Source organism: Zootermopsis nevadensis, unplaced genomic scaffold (assembly GCF_977971745.1).
Source record: "Zootermopsis nevadensis isolate Lab colony 2312 unplaced genomic scaffold, Znev_1.0 Znev_ptg000061l, whole genome shotgun sequence".
Lineage (NCBI taxonomy): Eukaryota > Metazoa > Arthropoda > Insecta > Blattodea > Termopsidae > Zootermopsis > Zootermopsis nevadensis.
The window spans coordinates 9,857,962-9,869,443 of NW_028259192.1; the positions used below are offsets into that span (position 1 = coordinate 9,857,962).

The 11,482-nt window shown below is 38.7% G+C and overlaps 1 protein-coding gene across 6 annotated transcripts in view; it reads left to right on the forward strand.

Moving 5' to 3' along the window:
* LOC110837857 (uncharacterized) overlaps positions 1–11,482 on the forward strand; it is a 64,273-nt gene that overhangs the window by 33,682 nt on the left and 19,109 nt on the right. For 5 of the 6 annotated variants that reach the window (XR_015532689.1, XR_015532690.1, XR_015532691.1 and 2 more), the window contains exons 2-3: positions 967–991; positions 8,098–8,160. Coding sequence is in view for 3 of the 6 variants with exons in the window: in XM_087340815.1 (XP_087196941.1) it covers positions 967–991; positions 8,098–8,160 (88 nt within the window). In the remaining 3 variants the exon portion in view is untranslated. The remainder of the gene's footprint in view (positions 1–966; positions 992–8,097; positions 8,161–11,482) is intronic. The other variant, XM_022080469.2, reaches the window with a different exon arrangement.

Here is an 11,482-nt window from a genome sequence, read left to right on the forward strand (position 1 = left end):
CAAGGCTTTTTTTATTGACTGGGTAACGAATGCATGAAAGAGAAATTTTATTTTTAAGAGACTAACATTTTATATCCCGACAAATTTTATTATCATGTGATATATTAGGTTCTCACGGTACGACGCAACATCCCTGAGGATAGCCATCTTAAAATAGCTTGTTGGTTTCGAGATTACGGTAAAATTATTAAACATTTCTTGAAATGGCGTATTAATTAACTGAACACAATACATAAGACAGTTATATGCGAAATATGTACAATACTCTAACATGTATACGTCACCTTTTTAATTCTTAAATTTTAGATTTACTGGGTAGACATGAAGTGTGATGACGTAATGCGATATCCTTTCATGAGAGGGAGCTTCAATAGAAACCCGCCTGGGGCATGCTAGTCGCGAGTACTGTGTCATGCAATTTCACGATTCCATTATAAACGTAGGATAACTCAGTAGTTGGTTGCATTAAAGGCGTGAGTGCGGCTGTACTGCTGAGTGACGTGTGGCAGTCTAGAAAATATGGCGTATCACACTCAGCATCCGTCCAAGCGAGATCGCCGAGCTGTGATTCAGTTTTTGGGGCGCAGAGGGCTGTCGACCGTCGGTGATTCATCGGTGGATGTAGGCCGCGTACAGCAATGCCTGTGTGTCAAACACACGGTCAGGTATTACTGAAGTCGCGTAGTACTTACTGAATTAGGTGAACACTTCCATCATATTAATGTAGTTTACAATTGGCCACTAGAACGAAGTGTTCCATTTGCTTCGCTCTCTCTGCCATCTGCTGGAGTGAAGCGTCTCCTCACGTGGATAATTTCAGTATTATTGCAGTCTGTGCTAACTTGATTTAACGGGACCTGTGAGTTATTTATTTAGTGTCTGCTCTGTGCTGATGTAAAAGTGTATGATGTCTATTTCTAGACGTGAACGACAGGAAGTATTATATTTCTCTGTTTCTTGTTTCAGGCGGATTCAGGAGATGCAGAAAATGGTAAGTGCCCTTGGAGCGGAGTGTTTCGTGGTATTCAGGTGAGATATGGATGCTAATTTTCCGTCACTTGTTCCAGTATTCGTCTGACCACCTGTCGTCTCCATCGTTTTAAGCCACAGAAGAAACTGTCGAGAGATTTCGATCTGAATATTTGGTTCTTGGCAAGTTTAGAATTGTACAGGAATTTTAGTAGAAGCCCCATTACCTCGAAATATATTGTTCGTTTTTGAAATGCTTCCAACACTTCTTCCAGGTTAACGTTAAAACAGTTTTCAGTACTGGATAAAGCGGAAATGAGTTTATAATTTCAACAAAATTTACAAAAAAACTGCCTTGGTGTGACCTAAGGTGTCTTCATACGATATTTTAAAAATTATTTTTACGTTCGCTTCTTATTTCATTTACGTTATGGAAGCCAGATGGGACTGCTAGATACGGAAATTAAAACAATAATAATAAGTAATAATTAAACAGCAATAACATTACTTATTACTGATAAATGTAACACAGAACAGAAACAAAGAATCGTCTTAAATGGTATAAGTACCAAAGCTTACTCATCAGCCATCTAGTCTTGTTTTAGAAAGTACTTGCTTTCTGTTTATAAAAGATCTGTTTAAAACTTTGGCGATAAAACATTCGTGCTTTGATATATTTTATACCTTTCGTAACAAATAACGTTTTATTGTCACTACTCTCAACTATAAATTAATTTTTAAAATTGAATTTTTTTATTGAACAGTGATGCAGATCTGTAGGCGTATGTATAAAGAAAATATTGCGATTTACGATGGCTTCACTTGTTAGCCTACATTTCTTTCTTGAAAAAATAAATAGGCCACGTTGTTTGATGTGCTCCCTTTAAATTCTTGAAGCAGTTGGCCCATTTGACGAAATTCAGTATGGACGTCATACCACTGGAAGCCACCAAACCTTAAACTTTTTAATTTATGCTCTCAGTAACAACATGGTACACGCATGAACTCGTGACTTGGGTGCGATGCTGGCGTCACTGAAATGACGTGTTGTACTAGACTTTCAACAGACGTGTAATTTTTATCTGTAGAACAGTAATATGGTGGTCGTACAAACCATTTTTATAGCTTTCAGTTTTGACAGCGCTAGCTGAAAGAACACTGGAACTCATTGGAACTAGGCATATAAAACTTTTTATGACAATAGAAAGTTAAAAGTTACAAAGCTCTGACGCTGCTATACTTAGATATATCCAACAGATTCTCTAATTAAGCAACAAGATTTTCCCGAAACAAAATTTCCGTTAATGTTGTAATACTACTAGTAATGTGATGAACAACGAAAACATTATTCTATTACTTATTTTGGATTGAGAGTAACACTAATTGTGACTTCAATAGTATTCAATCTTATGACCACTCACAATCCCAACGCTGTAACCCGTTATATTGCATTTTATTGTTGGATTATAAACTTCCTATTTTATAAGTAACAACACAAGATAGTCGGTTTGTTAATCACTGCCAATAAAAAGTGTTCCACTATCGGCTGCATAAGTTGAAAATTATAAACGTTGGACTAAAGATGTCATGCTTATTTATGGTTGGCCATTTTGTTTCAAGATGACCTAAGCGATTTATGAACAATTTTTTGTTCGGACCTGTTCTTTTCAGCGTGTCAAAAACAAATGTTCTAGCTAGCCCTCGCCTGAAATTTTGATACTTTCAAAGATACACTGTCAATGGTGACTCTTATGATTGTTGTAGAACTGCATCAGAGAATCTTATCGGTTGCATATGCATTTTATCACATTTGTTTCCTTGACTATAAGATTTTTTTTCGATATTAGTTAAAATTTCTACACGGATAACAAAACTATGTTGGGCGCGTTAAAAATAATACTTAATACGTGAATATTTCCGTCTTCTGGGTTGTTGCGCTGTGTAGTCTGGTCGATGTTAACCAACTTTTCCGAGGCCATACTGCCTCCGTCATCAGGGCGATGAATTCATCTTCATACTCACCGCTGTGAAAACCTCAAATCATAAATACTTAATACATGTTCATCCGTGTATCTGAAAGTAACAGTGTCAAAGCCACTGGACTAATCTTATTCATAATTGTTGCGGTAGGCTTACACTACGTTTTCTCCAGCAATTTAATTTAGTTTAGTTATTACCGACTGTACGAAATTAAATACAGGTTTGGACTAGCCTGTAAGTGCAGAATAGCGACAGATAGCAGCACGATCTTAGCTGAAAGACGCATTAAACAGACAGACGTACATGGACGGGCCCATAAGGTGTTATTCTCTTACGCCAAAGCGCAAAGAACACCTGATAATTTAATTGGGATTTGTGAGACAGCTACATGAGACAATGTACTAAGATTTTGTTCCTTTTTCAAAATTTCCGCCCTCTCGATTCGCCTGTTACTTATCCCTAAATTGTATACAACATTCGCGATTTGACGTTTGAGAAACTTTGGTATACTAAGTGAATTATACTATATTTTTATGCTGCAGTTATAAGCACGGAAGAGGTCTGCCAGATCACGAGACCAGAGAATACCACATTGTGTGTTTTTTACTTGTTATTTCTAACACGTGGCTCCGTAAATACAAATAAGAATTCAGGACTGAAGAGCACAGAAGACGGAGACAGTATGTTCCTTCGAAACGTTGATATGTGCCTTCACGTTCACGCAACATTACATTCTAAAGACCATCATCAACATCTGCTCAGCTGCTGTAAGAACCTCATATCTCATCTGAGTTTTCGTGCTAGGTGTAGCTTGTCCATTTTGGCTTCCAGAAGTCTCCTACAAAGTAAACTGTAATTAAACTCCATATTTATTTTACAACGGAGAATCACTAATCAACGAATTACGTTAATTACTTCAGTATGACACAACTGTGGAAGTGAGGTTGAAGCCTTTTGGAAATGAATCATTCTTATATACGAGGTGCGATCGGAAAGTTTCAAGACTGCGCGTATAAAAACCCGTACACTTATCTCAGGTATTAAATTCATCCATCACCCTCGAAGTAGTTCCCCTGGGAGTGAACACAACGATCCCAGCGCCGCTGCCAAGCCTGGAAGCATCCCTGGAAATCTTTCTTTGTCAGCCTGTCAAGCACCATCTGTGATTCTGCCTGAATCTCTTGCCAAAGACTCGCCAAAACGGCTACGGAAACCTATGAAATGCTAAAGCAAGCATTTGGGGAGTCCGCAATTGGTCGTGCACAAACTTTTGTGTGGCATTCACGTTTTAAAAATGGCCGAACCTCTTGTCGATGATGACGAGCACAACGCCCGAAAATGTTACGAAGATTCGGCAGGCCATTCACGAAGATCGACGTCGTACCATCAACGACTTGTGCGACATTGTTGGGATAGGCTATGGGACCTGTCAGCTGATTCTAAAGGACGGAAGCGGCCGTCAAAGTGGCGCAACCACAACTGGCTGCTGCATCATGACAACGCCAGCGCACACCGCCCTCAAAGTTCGGCAGTTTTTGGCCTCAAACACCATGGCCGTCATCCCGCACCCTCCTTATTCGCCGGATTTAGCTCCGTGTGACTTCTTCCTCTTCCCAAAGATGAAAATGCAGCTAAAGGGAAGGAGATTTGAGACGATAGAAGAGATTCCGGCAGAATCGCAGATGGTGCTTGACAGGCTGACAAAGAAAGATTTCCAGGGATGCTTCCAGGCTTGGCAGCGGCGCTGGGATCGTTGTGTTTACTCCCAGGGGAACTACTTCGAGGGTGATGGATGAATTTAATACCTGAGATAAGTGTACGGGTTTTTATACGCCCAGTCTGGAAACTTTCCGATCGCACCTCGTATTATAGCGCTCAGGAAGCAGACAGCTATTTAATAACAAAACGAGTTAATATAGTGCAGAGGCTGGGGGTACAAGCGCCTCAGACATCATGCTTATAATTAAGTAACATCTTCAGTAGAAATGTATTAATTTTTCATTTATGGTGTATGAAAGATGACCTCTATTACAGCGACATACATGTTTTAAACAGAATATTATGAAATTAAATATGTAGGCCTACAGTCTGAAATATAAAATTCTTCTGTATTCTTTCGCCTATTTGCAGAGTCCAGAAACTGGAATCGCAATTTGTTCACATGGCCGAGTTCAGTCTTAAACTTACTCTACCGCTTTCAAGCTACAGATGTGATGTAGCAGGGCCTGTTTTCCAAGTTATAACAACTAAATACGAATATTTTAATTTAGAAAACAAACATATTCTGCCCATAATATCGCCTGGTTAGGTTAGTCACGGTCAAAATCAAAAAACAAAAGTCAGGGTTATAAATTTAAGTTGTTGTTAAATTCCAAAACCATGCGTAATTTCAAAAAAATTGGTTTAATTTAGTTACATTACATGGAATTGCTGTCTAATAGGAAGAAATGAAGCGATAACGAAATTTGCAATAAGAAGTCGCAGCCGGAAAAATATTTTTCAGCATTTTATTTAAACTTAAATATTCCCAAAGTAATTGTATTTTAAACCTGCAGTTGTCTTTAGGTAGACGTCTGGAAAAAATCTGCTTGCATTTGGCGTACTGTACGATTAAATAGACGTTCTATTAGACGAAAAAACTACACCTTCCGCGTGGAGATATTCAGACATTATTAATTACACAATTCCTTATGAAATTTTACTTTGTCATGCATTTCATTTGTGCCGAGAAGAATGTCTGGAGCTAAGAGCGACATAATACAAGGCTGGAGAAAACTGCATAATGAGGAGTTATATAATTTTTATTCTTTACCAGATGTTATTAACGTGATTAAACCAATGAGGATGAAATCTATAACTTCTTGACGATGGTGAAGAGTCAATTGAATAAAAATTTTCTTGGATATTATCCATCGTCTAGTAAATATAAAACGTAAAACGACGTTTCGGAGATGGGACTCTATCTCCGTCTTCAGGTTCCTACACAGTTGGGCCCACTAGATAGAGCTAATCCCTATCTCCGGATATAGGGATTAGCTCTATCTAGTGGGCCCAACTGTGTAGGAACCTGAAGACGGAGATAGAGTCCCATCTCCGAAACGTCGTTTTACGTTTTATATTTACTAGACGATGGATAATATCCAAGAAAATATTATTCAATCAATGAGGATGAGTTGAGCAGTGCATGTAGCATGAACGGGAATGATAATAAATGCATAGGTTACATTTTTCTTCGAAACCCTGAAGGTACGAGACCATTGGAAGATCAGGCCACGATGAGAGGATAATATTAAACTATATCTTATTTAAAAGGGTGAGCGGGTGTGGACTGGGTGCACCTGGAACAGAGTAGGGACTAATGAACACTATAATGAAACAAGGCGGGGTATTATTGATTAGATGAGCGACTGTGAACTTCTCAGGTATTTGACGGCGCTGTGTCAGATTGAAATGCGATGCAATGTCAAACGAGACATTAACCAACTTCGTTTGATGGCCTTCTTGCTGTCTTCTAAGAGGTCGGTGATGCAGTCCTTGGTAGCCTAGTGTAGATAGTTTTAATAGAACCTGTCTTCATACACCACGATGAATATGGCGAAGAATGAAAGTCATCAGTAGAATATTGCTGCTGCTTTCTGTCAGAATAATTTATATTGGTTGACTGATATTAATATTCTAAGAAGCAAGGATGCATGAAGAAGGCTGTTTTCTGGGTTGTAGAAACATGTAGTCTGGTAAAATTTACCGGATTTTCAGAGGCCCCTTGTTGCCTACACTCATCACCCTGATAACGGAGGCAGCATGACCTCTGAAACGTCTGTAAACTTCTACCAGACTATAAGGCGCTACAACCCAGAAGACAGCCATCTTCAGACTCACCGCCGTGAAAACCTCAAATCCCACACACCAAGGAAGCATGTTGTGAGACAAAACCTAAGATTTGGTTCGGAATGTGTAGAGTTTGGTTGCTATTTTTGTGTGTGGTGTTTATGGTTCCATCTGAGACCAGGAACTGTTTGTTACCATTGACACATTTCAATAAATTAACTTCCGTTGGTTCATCTGCTTCCAGGCATGACGCTTGTGAATAGATCTCTTTATTTGAATTAATTGTAAGATTATTATGATTTGATCCATTAGATAAACCGAGTGTCGGTGAATGATATTTAACATGTTTGAGAAGAACCTAAATATAGTGGGCCAATTTATATGTTAATAATTTGTGGTTTATTTGTTTTAGTATTCAGAAGGAAATACTTGATGCAAGATACGTTTCCGTCCGAATGTTGGAGACTGACTTAACTGTTCCGGTTTTTAGAAGACAGTCATTTTATTATGTGTATATATATATATATATATATATATATATATATATATATATATATCCTCAGTCACGGGTTTGGAATTTGCAATATATAGGCCAAAACAATTACCGGATATTTATTTTACTATAAAAACAACGAATCTAAGAACATATTTTAGAATAAATTTATATGGACTTGCAAATGAGATAAATAATCATTAATTATGTTAAACCTGTTATCTTAAAAAGTTTTCTGGTACATTTGAAGTTCAGTTGATTGTTAGAAAGTAAATTAATTGTGTAGGAGTACTTGCTAAATATTTATCTTCCCGTTTTACGAAAGTTCACTACTATATACCGCATATCACTATTCTTTTGTTTCTTGCTGAGCCACTTAACAGCGCCTGTCTTAGAACCCCATCATCACAGAGGAAGTAGTTTTTTCCAATTGTCTGTTCGAGTGGACGATTATAGTCACTTGAAGGCAAGTGATGAGAATACAGAGAATATTGTAACCCTTCAAAATGTAGATTTTAACGGTTTATATAGTGTGAAGATGGATGCGGTGCTACAAACATGATCATTTCGAGAGCAGTTCTCCACGTTTGGTTATAATTAGGGATTTTGTTTGATATCGATAAATCGATACTAAACAGGATCTTAAAAAAATATTCGGCATAGATGTATCGCTCAATGCTTTTATTATTTATAAAGAAATACGGTGTTAACGAGATGAAATTTAAATACCAGAAGGAATGATTATCCTTACTACTACTGTTTCTGATACTACATCCACTACTGTTAATAATAATAATAATAACTATACATATTTTTTTCCGTTTCAGCAATGGAGAAGGAAAAATATAGACAACCGACAATGAAACATCACCTGATCTTATCACTGACATGTAAACAGAACTTCTTAAATAGTAGTGTAATTTTACATTACATTGTAAATTGGTCGGGAAGCCTGAAGACTTCTTGTACTAATTTAAGGCAATATAAATAGTACAGATGTCACTTCGTGAGCGTTTTATTCGTTGTTCGCATTTTTACATTAACGATAAGCCATTGATAAGAGTTTCATGTAAAATTGCTGTTTTAACTGAGATGGGTCGTACATATTTGCGGCATTGATCTTTGCTGCTAACAGTTGTCACTCTGTTCAAATTGCACTCCGATGCCGCTGATTGGCTTTGTGTACGTACGATAATGGTATTCTGACAGTTTTGTTTCATGGTTAAATTGGAGTTTGTGTATTTGAGTGAAATTCCTCTTCGGCATCAAAAATCTTTGCATGAAACCAGCATTGTGCCTTTCTTCAAAGGGTGACGGGGAGTAGACAGACATGTTCTTTTCAAATTCATTGTTTTATTTTTCCAATTTAATTAAAACGAAATCATATTCTAGGATTCGAGGATTTTTTTAAGTCGGGAACTAAGTACGACACAAGAACGATGCCATGACTAAAATTGTTTCAGCGAGAGTATTACAGGAATAGAAGTTATAAACGAGATAGTGTCCTGCGCTCGAGTCCCGGTGAATACAAGAATCAGTGATTCTATTGTTTTGTAATAATTACTTATGGGAATTTGTCTAAAATGACTTAATTAAACTAAAATGACAACGTACCGGCGTAAACTGTAAAATTTTTGCGAAGTTGAAATACTAGTGAATCATTATGGGTCATTTTCACATATCTGATAGCGTTGTTAATAATGTTAATCAGCATTGTCCTTAAGATGATCAAATATTGCCTCATGTGTGAGTGATTTTTCTATTTCAGTTTAAAATGAATTTAAATATTACACAGTTTTGTTAAAATATAGTCTTAAACATAAATAACAGATACTAGAAGTTAAAATTGGATTCTTTGATAAGAAAGAACTGGCCAAATATCCTCACAATAACACTGTGGCACTCTGCTAGTTTAATAAACAGTTAAACCAAGTTAGAAAAATGTTCCATGTTGCGTTTTATGCTATATAGATAACAACAGACGAGTTATACATCCAAGCTGTTATGACGATACTGTGTAAGAATTAAGCTTTCATGTACGCTAAGAACAGTCATCTGAAGCAATGTACGAGGGTCGCTCATTAAGTAATGCCCCACATTTTTTTTCTCAGCCAATAATGAAGATAGAAAAGTGTACTTTTACATGCTTGAGATTTGATGTTTCCCGCGTTCGTGTACGGAGTTTCAAATGATTCCAACCGATAGCGGAGCTGTTACAGCTCGTTACAAGCAACGAGCTGTAATTGAATTCCTTGTTGCTGAAAAAGAAACGGTGGTGAACATTCATAAACGTTTGTGTGCTGTGTATGGAAGCTGTGCAGTCGATAGGAGCACCGTTGGTCGCTGGGCTAAGAGAGTTAAAGCTTCAGGAAGTGAAGAAACCGAGCTCCGTGATCTGCCGCGCTCTGGGCGTCCTGCCACAGCCACCACTCCAGACATGTTGAACCGCGCGGATGCCATTATTCGTGAGGATCGGCGCATCACAACTCGACAATTGGCCCAACAGCTTTCAGTCAGCAATGGAAGTGTGATTGCAATTATCCAGGCTCTCGCATATTCGAAGGTGTGCGCAAGATGGGTTCCACGAAGTCTCACAGCAGACCACAGGATTCAAAGGAAAACGATTTCTTCTGAATTGTTGGAGCGTTTTGATGCTGAGGGAGAGGTCTTTCTGTCCCGGATCATTACAGGTGACGAAACCTGGATACACCACTTTGAGCCAGAGACAAAAAGGCAGTCAATGGAGTGGCATCATCCTCAATCACCGAGAAAGAAGAAATTCAAGACAACTCCCTCCGCCGGAAAAGTCATGATGACTGTCTTTTGGGACAGTGATGGGGTCATTCTTGTGGATGTGATGCCAAGAGGTGCGACCATCAATTCAGACGCGTACATCAGGACCCTGAAAACCCTCAAGAAGCGTTTTCGACGAGTTCGGCCTCACAAGCATCCAGCAGAAATTTTGCTCCTGCACGACAATGCACGCCCTCACACAAGTCTGAGAACCCGGGAAGAAATCACCAAATTGGGTTGGACGGTGCTACCCCATCCACCCTACAGTCCAGATCTGGCACCCTCCGACTTCCATCTCTTTGGGCCACTTAAAGATGCTATCCGCGGAACAAGATTTGAAGATGACGAGAGCGTGATTCAAGCAGTGAGGACATGGCTACGGGCACAGGACAAGAGCTGGTACCGGCAAGGCATGCATGCACTTGTTCCACGCTGGCGTAAAACCGTACAAGTTGATGGGGACTATGTGGAAAAATAGTATGTGTAAAGGAAACATTGATTTATATTGTCACTAAATTTGAGCCATCTTGAATAAATATGTTCTGAGGAAAAAAATGTGGGGCATTACTTAATGAGCGACCCTCGTATAACATAAGGATTGGGGGTAACACTGCAGTTTGGTATAATGAATTCTTCTCGGGCTACCAGCAGGTGTTTTTTCCATTAAATCATACGGCTAGTAGCCCGAGAAGAATTCATTATACTTAGTCGCCGTGAAAGCTACAGATCATACATACAACAGAAGTTTGGGTTTGTCCATTGCCTGATATGTTTCATCCACGTTTTGGGAGTTCCCTCTACAAAGAATAAAACAGGATCTCTGGGAAATAGCCTATATTCATCACAATAACAGAACAGGCCATCAGCCGGAGAGGCCAAAATGTAAGCTCCTTGTAGGAACTAACAGGTGACACCCAGGTACCTGAATACGAGATTAGAGCCGATTCCAGGAACGTCGTGCAGACATCTTTATTTCAGTTTTGGTTTATTTAACTAACCTGTCAGTAATTCAGCGTCAAATGATGACTAATGAATTATTAATTTAAGATTATGTAAAATGAAGCGATCAAGGCTTGATTTTAGATGCTCTCTTCCCATTTTCCTGGAGGAAGTGAAGAAAATCATAAAAAAGACTTCAGTCAGAATAACCGGTCTACGGGCTGAGATTTGAACCCATGACCTCCCAAATATGAAAAAGGTGTGCTAACTTGTGATATTCTGTATCGTGTACCTTGTGGGTACACCTCGATTTATGCCACACATCGAAAGAAAAGTCGCATAGTGTGTAGTCGAATGAATCGAAAAATTAATATCCCTTCCCCTCGCTTTCCTCCTCAGCCATTCAATTAATACTGTACTCCTCCTCCTCCTCCTCTTCCCCTCCTCCTCCTCTTCCTCTTCCTCCTCCTCTTCCTCTTC